Consider the following 12,101-nt stretch of genomic DNA (forward strand, 5'->3'; position numbering starts at 1 on the left):
GTGGTTGTGCTGCAGCTAGAGAACAGAGTACCCGCAAGTGCTGTCTCAGAAGGAGTCTGTGCTCCTCCCAAGGTAGTTCAGAGAGGGCCAGAGTGAACAGTGACTTACGACGCCCTCGGCCGGGGGTAATGGCTGCACAGTGGTGCTTAATGTCCAGGGCACACGCTGTATGAAGAACTGGGTCCACAAAGATGTCTGCTTTGCTTTCCTTCAGCATGTTTAACACTTCCTAAGAAGGAAGAATCATCGTAGAGCAAGCTTTTATAGAGGAAATACATCAGATTTGTTATCTGCAAATACTGTACATATGAAGAGTAAAGTCAAGGAGGGAGGGGTATGGGTTAACAACAGAACTTACTCTGAGACAGGGACAATGTGGTGATGACACAAAGAATGCAGATTTTTAGCAACTGATTCCATACACTCGGAGGCCTAGTATGATCAAAGCTATGTGCTAAACAAAGTGGGGGCTACAAGATCAGATGTGGGTTTCTGGCAGTCTGGTGGGCTGTATATGTTGCATACTAAATGTTAGTATTTCTATCGGTTGCTATAATACAGCTATTTTCTTAAGAAAAATGAAAATGTGAAATCCAAAAACCAGAGTTTTGCGGCACCTGGGTGGCTCAGTTGATTAAGTGTCCAACTTTGGCTCAGGTCATGATCTCATAGCTTGTGAGTTTAAGCCCTGCCTTGGGCTCTGTACTGACAGCTCAGAGCCTGGAGCCTGCTTCAGATTCTGTGTGTGTGTCTCTCTCTCTCTGCCCCTTCCCTGCTCGCGATCTGTCTCTATCTCTCTCTCTCTCAAAAATACATAAACACTAAAAAAAATATAAAAAAAATAAAAAAATAAAAACCAGAGTTTTAAAACTCCCAGGCAAACAAAGAAAAATGTTTGCATAATGTTTCATGTTACCTCCGTTATCCTCAAAAGATAAAAAAGATTCACAGAGCATAATTTTTACTGCAAGGAAAACTCTTAGTGAGTCTAAAGATGTCCTAAACAAGAGGAACATAACCATGATGGAAGTGACATCAGTTCTGCAGACTTTCCATTTAGACTTGAAAGAACAGGAGGTAACAAAAGGCCAAAAGTGCTTTCTTAAATAAAAATTAGTTTGCTCTCAAGAGAGACTACAGGCCCTGTAAAGCAACAATAATAAAAACAAGAAAACAAAAAACAAAACCCAAATATTATATTACTCTTCAAAGTTAAATGGGATCATCTGATGACAAACTAGTCCAAGGAAAACATCTAGATTTAGCTTTTAGCCATCTCCCATTATTCCTCAGGCCGTGTGGAATCAGAAACCTTTCAGCAGATGAAAATATCTGTGTACAATATTCAGTGACTCAAAAATGACATCACTCAAACACTTTTCAAAAAAAGACAAAGCTTTTTTAAAAAGATCCAATATATTATTTCATTTGCAATTTTCCAAGATAATGTATGCTTAATAGTCATGTTTTGATAACTTCGTTTTTATAAGCTATTTCTGAAATGATTTTTATGAATGCAGTATCTTTACTGATACTATTGGACTTGACATTTTGCTTTCAGTTCTGCACTCACAGGGCCTTAAACCACGGCCTGGTCATGGGGCTCAGACATGTTCATAAATAATCAGTACACGTGGAAGAATATTTCAGTTATAGGTGATTAACTGCCAAGAATCTAGTGAAAGTTTCGTAAGAGGGAAGAAACGTATAATCCCGGGAAGGAAGGTTTAGATGTTCTTGCTAAGATATGCAGACTACAGCATCAGAAGGGAAGAAAAAGTTTTGTGAAAAGTAGGCAGGGAAACAAGGCCATTGGCGGTATTACCTTTTTACATGCGTCCGTTTTGATTTTGAGCAGGTTAACTTTGAGGCACTCTTCTACTTGACCTGTCTGCTCTTGGGCAGCTGCTTCCTCAGCACACAGATTGGAGATCTGTTCCAGAGACACACAAAACACATCTCTGCTGTCACCAGAAACCCTGTCTCTGAAACCTGCAGGTTTGGTGACCCTCCCATATGGTCTGGATGTCTCCTCAGTCTCCTAGTAGACTTCACGCCCCGCCCCCTGTCCTGGATGAGATGCTGGGCTCCATTCACTGTCACAAAGACTGGCACACAGAGTCAAAAACCAGTCACTATACTGACGTTTATGCTGTCAACCCTGACATTTGAGTCAGAGTGTCCCAGGACTGGTCACAAAGAAGGCTACTCCTTGATTCCACAGGAGGAAGGTTACATAGCCAAGTGAAATACTAAAAGCAAATGGCTGACATTTATAAAGGTTCAGAGTCAACCTCAACTCACAACTTGGCAACACACACACACACACACACAGGTTCTAAAACACAGTCCACACCAAAGATTAAAAACTTAAGTCTTCCTTGGGAGCTGTGAGTGAGCATCTTTAAAAAATCTTCAGCTATGAACCCCTAAAACTGACATATGTCGAACACAGTTCTCCACATGGGCTTTTCTAGCTAGGAAGTCAAAGTCCAAAGACAGGCATTTCTTTAGCGCTATTATAGGAGCACTTTCTTTCTCCCCCCCCCCCCACTTTTTTAACATTTATTTATTTTTGAGAGAGAGAGAGAGCGCACGCGCGCAAGTGGGGGAGGAGCAGAGACAGAGGGAGACACAGAATCTGAAGCAGGCTCCAGGCTGTAAACTGTCAGTACAGAGCCCAATGTGGGGCTCAAACCCATGAACTGTGAGATCATGAGCTGAGCTGAAGTCGGACACTTAACCAACTAAGCCACCCAGGCACCCCAGGAGCACTTTCTCTTTCTAGCAAGTCTTGGGGAATTCTAAGTTGAGCATCAGAATAAGGAGAAGGAAGAACTATACGGAGACAGATATAGTAAAAGAACACTCTAATACAACAGAGAAATATAGAACCAACACTCTATAGTGATAGGATGAATGTCAAGTCTAATTCAGTGTCACAGGGAACCAGAAATTCAAACAATGAAAAGTCCAGAAGATGGGCCCTGGATTCAGGGCTAAAGGGAAAGACGGTACAGAACTTTTCTTCAATAAACACTTCTCTGACCAGCTCTGCTCACAACCAGCTTCAGACCCAAATCCTACCTCATCTGAGCAGTGTAGCTGGAGCTGAGGATCTAGTCGGTAATCCAGAGCGGACTCCTGGATAATAATCCGGATCTGGTCTTCACAGTCCGAAGAGAGCCGCTACATATGACAAAAGGAGAGTTCATCAGCCTATTAGACAGCTTGAGCTTTTTATTTGGTCCCTGGTTTGGGAAGGTACGAAAAAGGTCTTGGGAAAGTAGGAGTAAGCTAGGGGCTTCCAAAGAAAAACCTGCCAGGAGTAGAGGGGCCTCTATAAACACACCTCTGCAGAGAGCCCAGGACTGTTTACCTGGTCAGCATATCTGAGCTTGAGGCACGAGATGACTTGGCCTTCCAGTTCCGAATCATCCTTGGCCTTAGTCAGGATACCATGGCAGAATTTAGGAATGTCAGCTTTACAGGCTTTCCTTAGCACAGGGTTTAAGCGGTAATCTAGAGTGGAAAGTTGTCAGTATGTGATAAAATATTCCACCTGGATTCAAAAATATTCAAGATCTACCTTTCAAAAGGGTACATATTACATCAATGACCACAAATAAACTACTGATTTGTTTATTTGCTAAACATTTACTGAGCATTCATTACACTGTTTTTATTTTTTAAATTAAAAAAATTTTTTTCTGGGTGCATGTTTTTTATTTTTTATTTTGGGGGGGAGAGGAAGAGGGGGGGCATATTTTAAGCAGGCTCCACGTGGGCTCAGCGTGGAGCACAACACGGGGCTCAATCCTAAGACCCTGGGATCATGACCTGAGCTGAAATCAAGAGGTGGATGTTCAACCTACTGAGTCATCCAAGAGTCCTGACTACACTGCTTTTAATCAGCAATATAATTAAACGAAAGGGTAGATGTGGACACAGAGACCCCAGGAATTCTACCTTGCAGCACGTCTGTGGGGTCTGCTGGTACCAGTATTCTTTAGTAGTTCTCAAAAAAATCACTCAGCCATCACCAACCTTCCCCATAACAGACGTTTTGGAAAACACTGAGAATACTGGACTCATCTTGCCCACTATGTTGTAAGGTCTTGCAACTCAGAGCTGAAATTTCTCTGTTCTAAAAAACATTACCCATATATTCTCCTGCCACATGCATGGTTTTGTTAAATCTCTAGACTTTTCAAAGAACTCCACCCTTGACTTCCTCTGTCTCCTCTTTCCTATGACTTTCATTCTGCCAAATACTCTTTGAAGGAAGAATATGTTATTTTCCTTACTAGATACAGACTCTTCCCTTGAAATCCACAGGCAACAAAATATCTGTAGTTTAATTAGGTAGATATATGTCGACTCAGCTCCATTTAAGCCACATTCAATGGAACCAGGAAAGCCAAGCCGTGATGTTACCTGTGTTCTGAGTGATCTGGCGCTTGGTTATCATCTGTTTGCATTTGGGATCCATCAATTCACTGTTCTTATTTTGCTTCAAGCACTGCAACATGGTTTTGGAATCTGCCTCTGGACAGAACCTCTGCAAGAAACAAAGATTTACAAACGTAGTTATGCAAATATGGCAATGAACATCATCTGCATCACCCTTCCACCTACTGGTGAGCTAATGACAAAATCAGCTTGAAGATATCACTTGGTACAAGAGAAACAGCTAAGCCTGAATAAACACCCAGACTCCACTTCTCCTTTTATCGAGTCTCTACTGTATCTCTCACATTTCTCCCTACTACCCTCACTGTTTCCTATTTTGCACAGGATTGATTCTGTACCTGCATGGCTACGTTACATTACATGGCATCTCATGATCTTAAACACTGTTTAAGTAAAAACATAACATTGTACCAGGTGGCCAGGTAGCCCTCAAGCCATATCCACCCAATCCCAATGGGAAATTTAAAAATTACCCACTGAACAATGTGAACAGGAATGTGGGTTAAGGACCTGTCTAGTTCATCTTTTAACTATGGGTGCTATAATGCTACCAAACGGTGTGGGGCTAGTCCCTGTACACTCGTTAGTGTCCTTGAAGTCAGAGATCCATTTTGGACTAACAGTAAATTCTACCTCTATCTGCTAATCAACAGTGTATCTGCTAATTACAGCCTACGGATATCTTAATATAAGTTGATGACTGATTTTTACAAAAGTCATCAAAATCTTACAAAATTCCCTCAGATCAGAGCCTGGCATTTCAGCTTTTACATAAGACTCAAATCTACCAGGGTCAACTAAAGACATTTCTAACTTTCACAATTCTATTTGGTATCTGAAAGAGTGAAAAGCAGCGTTTTATTTTATTTATTTAATTAATTAATTTATTTATTTATTTATTATTTTTTAATTTAATTTTTAAAAATTTACATCCAATTTAGTTCGCATATAGTGGAACAATGATTCAGGGGTGGATTCCTTAGTGCCTCTTACCCATTTAGCCCATCCCCCTTCCCACAACCCATCCAGCAACCCTCAATTTGTTCTCCATATTTATGAGTCTCTTCTGTTTTGTCTCCCTCCTTGTTTTCATATTATTTTTGTTTCCCTTCCCTTATGTTCATCTGTTTTGTCTGTTAAAGTCCTCATATGAGTGAAATCATATGGTATTTGTCTTTCTCTGACTAATTTCACTTAGCATAATACCCTCCAGTTCCATCCACGTAGTTGCAAATGGCAAGATGTGATTCTTTTTGATTGCCGAGTAATACTCCATTGTGTGTATATATACATCTTCTTTATCCATTCATCCATGGATGGACATTTGGGCTCTTTCCATACTTTGGCTATTGTCGATAGTGCTGCTATAAACATGGGGGTGCATGTGTCCCTTCGAAACAGCACACCTGTATCCCTTGGATAAATACCTAGTTTTGCAATTGCTGGGTCGTAGGGTAGTTCTATTTTTAGTTTTTTGAGGAACCTCCATACTGTTTTCCAGAGTGGACCAGCATTTTATTTTAAAAGTAGTATTTTATTTTTTAAGTAACATTTTATTTTAATAAAGCATTTGCTTTTATTTTATCTTAAGTGTATTAGAACCTTAAATTTAAATCTCTTTATACATGTGGATACAAGGAACTGGCATTTAGGTTCTCAAGTTAGCCTGTTACAGAGAACGTTCACTGGAGAAGTATATGAAACAAAAGAACATATAAAATAGAAAAGCCTTTTGACTGTGGTAGGTGGATGATCAAGACATTTGGTGGTGACTTTCTCAACATACCTACCACTAACTGCCCTCAAAATCAATCATATATTTACTGGTTATCTATTTACTTGTGCCTTAGGTCAAAGTGAGGCCAGTTAGCTTAGCTCGATGGTTGTCAAACTTGAGCGTGCATCAGAATCGACTGGAAGGCTTGTTAAAGCTATTAGCTCTGCTCCCAGAGTTTCTGATTCAGTAGGCAGAGGGTGGGGCCTAAGCATTTGTAAGTTTCCAGGGGGTGATGATGCAGTTGAGCTAGGGACCACACCACGAGAACCACTGTCTCCTCTGTATAAAACAGGATGAGTGGAAAGATTATAAAATTTGCTCCCAAGTTTAAAGAAGCTTATGTTGTTATTTTTATTTACCCTGTACTTAGCCCCTGGTTTGGGATCCCTTACCTTTATCATCTGCTTGCAGACTCTCATAAGTGTATAGTCTAGTTCCGGGTCCATCATCTCTGTCTCCTGTAGCTTAAAAACTTTCTGGTGGCAACGAGTACTTAGCTGCTTCTTGTTTTCTTTCAGGCATTCAATAATCTAGGGCATAAGAATTATGGTCAAGTTAAGGGATGTATCAGGGATTGATAATCTATATGTTCTCACTACAGCATTCAGTTCTTAGTGCATCCCCTCTCTTTCATTCCATTCCTAATTCCAAGGTAAGAGGAGTCAGAATTTCCTCACCAAGGAGAATTATGCTTGCAGATTTACAGCTTTAGGTCTAACAGTGAACCAGACTGTATAAAAATAATGGATGAGTTGAGCAGGCTGCACTGGAGGCTAAAGGGAAGGAATCCCCCTCAAGATTCTTGTTTTTTTCTGTCCTCTAGCTCTTCTTTGTCAAGACTCCTTTTGGAGCACACGTTAGGCACTCTGCTTTTCTAGGGAACAATATCCCTGACTAGTCAGTAGGCACAAGCTAGGAGGTTCAGTTCCACTCACCATTTACCCCATGAGAATAGAGCATTAGATGCCAGGTATGAATGAGGCCCAGTCGCTACCCCTGATAAATACACAGTCTCACAGGGCAAACTTTTACAAACAACTACAATAAACAAATCAAAAAATGATAAATAAATAAAACAATGGGTGGCTCAGTCGGTTAAGCATCTGACTCTGGATTTCAGCTCAGGTCATGACCTCATGGTTCGTGGGATCGAGCCCTGTGTCAGGCTGTGTGCTGACGCTGCAAAGCCTGCTTGGGATTCTCTTCCTCTCTTTCTTCCCCTCCACCCTCCCCTCTGTTTCTCTCAAAAAATAAACAAATATCTAAGAAAAAAAAAAGATGAGGGGTGCCTGGGTGGTTCAATTCATTGGACATCTGGCTTCGGCTCTGGTCATGGTCTCACAGTGTGTAAGTTCAAGCCCTGTGTTGGGCTCTGTGCTGACAGCTCAGAGACTGGAGCCTGCTTTGGACTCTGTATCTCCCTCTCTCTCTCTGACCCTCCCGTCGCTTGGGCTCTGTCTCTCGCTCTCTCAAAAACAAACTTAAAAAAAAAAAGATGAGAGGCGTCTGGGTGGCTCAGTCGGTTAAGCGTCCGACTTCAGCTCAGGTCACGATCTCGCGCTCCGTGAGTTCGAGCCCCACGCCGGGCTCTGTGCTGACAGCTCAGAGCCTGGAGCCTGTTTTGAATTCTGTGTCTCCCTCTCTCTGCCCCTCCCCCGTTCATGCTCTGTCTCTCTCTGTCCCAAAAATAAATAAACGTTTGAAAAAAAAAAAAAATTTAAAAAAAAAACCTTAAAAAAAAAAAAGATGAGCGGGTTAACATAAAAGCATAAAGTGCCATATGATGGATTTTAAGATAGTGAATTGAGTATAAATTTCCCCTTCCTTACACCAACCTTTTAGATATTATTAAAAAAAAAAAATGAGGGGCGCCTGGGTGGCTCAGTTCGTTAAGCCTCGACTTCGGCTCAGGTCACAATCTAATGGTTTATGAGTTTGAGCCCCACGTCAGGCTCTGCTCTGATAGCTCAGAGCCTGGAGCCTGCTTTGAATTCTGGGTCTCCCTCTCTCTCCCCATCCCCTGCTCACAATGTGTCTCTCTCTCTCTCTCTCAAAAATAAATAAACATTAAAAAATTTTTTTTAAAAACTGAAATAAATGATAAAGAAGGGAAGCAGATGGGAATCTGCAGGAACTAGAGCTGTAGCATAAAGTCATGAGACTTCTATGAAATCCTCAAGGGACAACCAAGAATCACCAAATAACTGAGAGGAAAAAGTAAGAGAACAATTAAAAAAATATATTTAATGTCCTCAGAACAATACAGAAAGAAATGGTAAACCAGAATCAAGAACAGATGGTTATGAGAGGAACCAGTAACAGATTCTGGAAACAAAATATAAAACTCCCAACTGGGAGTCTCTCTAAAAACAGAATGGACACAGCTGAAGAATACATCTTTAAGCTGGGAGATAGACCTGAGGAATTACCTCAATGCAGTACAAATAACAAAGAAATGGCAAGTATGAAAGAAAAAGTGAAGAGACATGGAGGACAGATTCAGATGTTCCTTCCAACTGTCTAATATGAGTTCTAGAAGGAAGTAAAAGCAAGGCAGTATTTGGAAGAAAACAATAATTGAGAATTTCTCCAAACTGAGAAAAACATGAATTCTGAGACTGAAAGAGCCAACTAAGATAAAGGAAAAAAAAAAAAAAAAAAACAAAAAAAACAACCCATCCCTGATTACATGCCAGCGGAATTATGGATCATTAAAGATAAAGAGAAAATTCAGAGTAGATGATCTGCACAGACACGAGAGTGAGACAGACATCAGCAATAGCAGATACAAGACGATAATGAAGCCACTATCTCAAAGGCTAAAGCACCAGTGTGGTGCTTTCAGGGCAATTCCCTGAACTAGAAAACGTAGCTGAGTCACTAGAAGAACATTACAAGAAAAAAAAAATCACTTCTTTGTACTTCATTCCTGACTAATACTAATTCAGGACAGGGCCCAGTTCTGTGCGTTAAAGAAACAAGATTTCCCAGGTGATTCCTATGTGACTTCCAGTTAAGAACTTTTGTGCAACAGGCACAGAGTAAGGGAATAATCAATTCTGGAGGTACACGGTGTTAGAAAAGCTACACAGAGGAGGAGACATTTGAAGGATTGTGAAGAGCTTCTTAGGCAGACAAGGTGGAGAAGGACAAGCTAACCTGAAAGAGGGAAGAGAATGAACAGGAGAACATGAGGAATGCAAGTAAGGAACTTCCTTTGGGAAAGTCTGGTAAAGCTTAGGAGGGGATGACTAGGCTGGACAGAATGTGACGAGGCTCATTCCACCAGCAAAGAATTCATGGCTAAAATGTTAACTTCACATTTTCTTTTTTTTTTTTTTTTTATTTTTATTTATTTTTTATGAAAAAAGGGGCTGGGGTGGTGGGGGGGGGGGGGGGGGGGGGGGGGGGAGTACAGACAGGGAGAGAGAGAATCCCAAGCAGGCTCTATGCTGTCAGTGTGGAGCCTGATGTGGGACTTGAACGCATGAACCGTGAGATCATGACCTTAGCCAAAACCAAGAGTCAGACACTTAACTGAGTGAGCCACTCAGGCGCCCCCCCCTCTTTTTTTTTTTTTTTTTTTTTAACTTAAAGTGTATTTTGAGGGGCGCCTGGGTGGCTCAGTCAGTTGAACGTCCAACTTTGACTCAGGTCATGATCTCACACTCATGTGTTCGAGCCCCACATCAGGCTCTGTGTTGACAGTGCAGAGCCTGGAGCCTGCTTCAGATTCTGTCTCCCTCTCTCACTGCCCCTCCCCCCTCGCACTCTGTCTCTCAATCTCTCTCTAAATAAATAAACATAACAATAAAAAATTTTTTCAAGTGTATTTTGAGAGAGTGAGAGAGAGAGCACAAGCGCACAAGATGGGGAGGGACAAAGAGAAAGAGAGAGAGAGAGAGAGAGAGAGAGAGAGAGAGAGAATCCCAAGCAGGCTCCTCACAGCCAGCAGAGAGCACAATGTGGGGCTCACACTCACGAACCATGAGATCATGACCTAAGCTGCAATAAAAAGTCAGACACTTAACCGACTGAGCCACTTAGGTGTCCCAAAATGTTACCTTCACAGTTTCACAATTAAAAAATATAAACAGACAGTTACCTGAGCATTGCCATACTGCACAGTGGAACAGTAGTTCTTGATGTCACTCTTGCAAGCTTCATACAGATCTGGTTCCAGACGGATGTCCTCTGTCTGTATGGGAGGGGGCCAGCATGGAAAAGTGAGGTTACTCGAAACTGGAGATGTCAAATGTTCTACATATTCACGTACTGACCAGGTCTTGTCTAGTGACCACAACCTTTACACAGCAAAATAGGAGCAGTGGGGCCACCGCAGTAAAAGGAGAGCTGGCATTTAGTTTCAATTCTGCACTAACTAGCTAGATGGCCTTGGACTTTTTTTGCAAAACAAAATGCTGCCACCTACCCGGCCCCTTCGCAGGACTGCTGTGAAATGAAGTAAGATAATATGATGTGGAAACCACTTCAGGAAATTAAAGCATTATATAAATGTAGGGTTCTACTTTTATTATTGTTTTATTGAAAGAGCGAGGTCCAACGCTAGGGACCCAAAGTCTCAATTACACTAGGATATCGAGGAGAGCTCCACTTAACACATAATTACCACCGAATCACTCCCACCCTACGTGAAAATCTGGTAATGTAACTTTTGCAATATTACTGGTGTTTGGTGTTCATTACTAGTTTTTAGTTTTTATTTAGACTGAAGTGAAATAAGTAGAATTCACAATACAGAATATACTAAACATTTTTAGCTGTTTAGCTTAACCTCAAAAGCAACGTAAGTTTCCCCTTAGAGCGCACACTGCATTCGACTTGCCAGTAACTGTTGTACCTCGTGATCTGTAAGCTCTTCAGGGCATGGCATTCCCCTGGAGACTGTTGTTGGTCAGGGAGTGGGCACAGATCTCCAGCTGACACAAGCAAATTGAGGGAAGGATCTGGCTACGGGCTGTGGGGGAGGGAGGAGGTCTCTCCTGTTCTACTTTCCTGCTGGAGACAACGTGGAGCAGGAGGCCAGAGCCGCTGCAGGTAGCCATGGTGAGGGGAAGCAGCCTTACCATGAAGCTGGTGCCACGAACAGCAAAGCAAACAGGGAGAGACCCTTGATCCTTGAGGGCATTACTGATGCACGGACTGTATCATGCGCTTACAGCTTGTCCTATAGTGAGCTTCCAGTTACATGTGGTAAAAATACTTTATCGGTTAGGAAAAGTGAAGCAAGAAGCTGTCACATGGTAAGATCTGAGCACAAGGCTCCAAATCTTAACAATCATAATAATGGCTAAAACCTTTCAATTTGCCCTCACCCTTCACCCAACTTTCCAGACCCGCCTCTGTGTTTCTGGGACCAGAGGCTGTGCTATGAGGCATTACCATCTCTAGCTCCTCCACCCGCAGCTGCTTGCGGCACTTCAGGGACACCCTGTGTTCCTTGGCTTCCTGTAGAGTGTCATTGCGCACAGTGGTGCTCAGACAGATCACCACGTCCACCCTGCCAAGGAAAGGAGAAGGCTGAGACTGGCTGGAGCCACATGAGGGCAGAGAGCCAGGGGCTGAGCTGGGGCAGGGGCCACATCAACACTCCAGAATGCATGACCCTCTTTACCACGTTTTTGAATGCTTTTTCTAGAAGTCTCATTGTGTTAAAAGCGCTAAAAGCAGTAACCTGACTCTCTATGTAACAAATGACTGAAGGCGCACTACAATCCTGACAGGTAGGGAGGCCACAGAGGGGACGTAAGGACAGTTCAATGCTTATTTTGCTAAAAACATGAGACCAGAGAGGAATGCTGCTCTTAACTCTAGACTGTGTCTTTCTTTG

At 42.1% G+C, this 12,101-nt stretch overlaps 1 protein-coding gene across 3 annotated transcripts in view; it reads right to left on the reverse strand.

The window, feature by feature from the left end:
• GLG1 (golgi glycoprotein 1) overlaps positions 1-12,101 on the reverse strand; it is a 153,285-nt gene that overhangs the window by 7,683 nt on the left and 133,501 nt on the right. For all 3 annotated transcript variants that reach the window (XM_040443123.1, XM_040443124.1, XM_040443122.1), the window contains 8 exons: positions 11,654-11,771; positions 10,356-10,448; positions 6,643-6,780; positions 4,438-4,561; positions 3,380-3,522; positions 3,088-3,189; positions 1,826-1,933; positions 109-229 (listed from right to left, as the gene is read on the reverse strand). In XM_040443123.1, coding sequence (XP_040299057.1) covers positions 109-229; positions 1,826-1,933; positions 3,088-3,189; positions 3,380-3,522; positions 4,438-4,561; positions 6,643-6,780; positions 10,356-10,448; positions 11,654-11,771 — 947 coding nt within the window. The remainder of the gene's footprint in view (positions 1-108; positions 230-1,825; positions 1,934-3,087; positions 3,190-3,379; positions 3,523-4,437; positions 4,562-6,642; positions 6,781-10,355; positions 10,449-11,653; positions 11,772-12,101) is intronic.

This window comes from Herpailurus yagouaroundi, unplaced genomic scaffold (assembly GCF_014898765.1).
Source record: "Herpailurus yagouaroundi ecotype Mexico unplaced genomic scaffold, PumYag 190, whole genome shotgun sequence".
Lineage (NCBI taxonomy): Eukaryota > Metazoa > Chordata > Mammalia > Carnivora > Felidae > Herpailurus > Herpailurus yagouaroundi.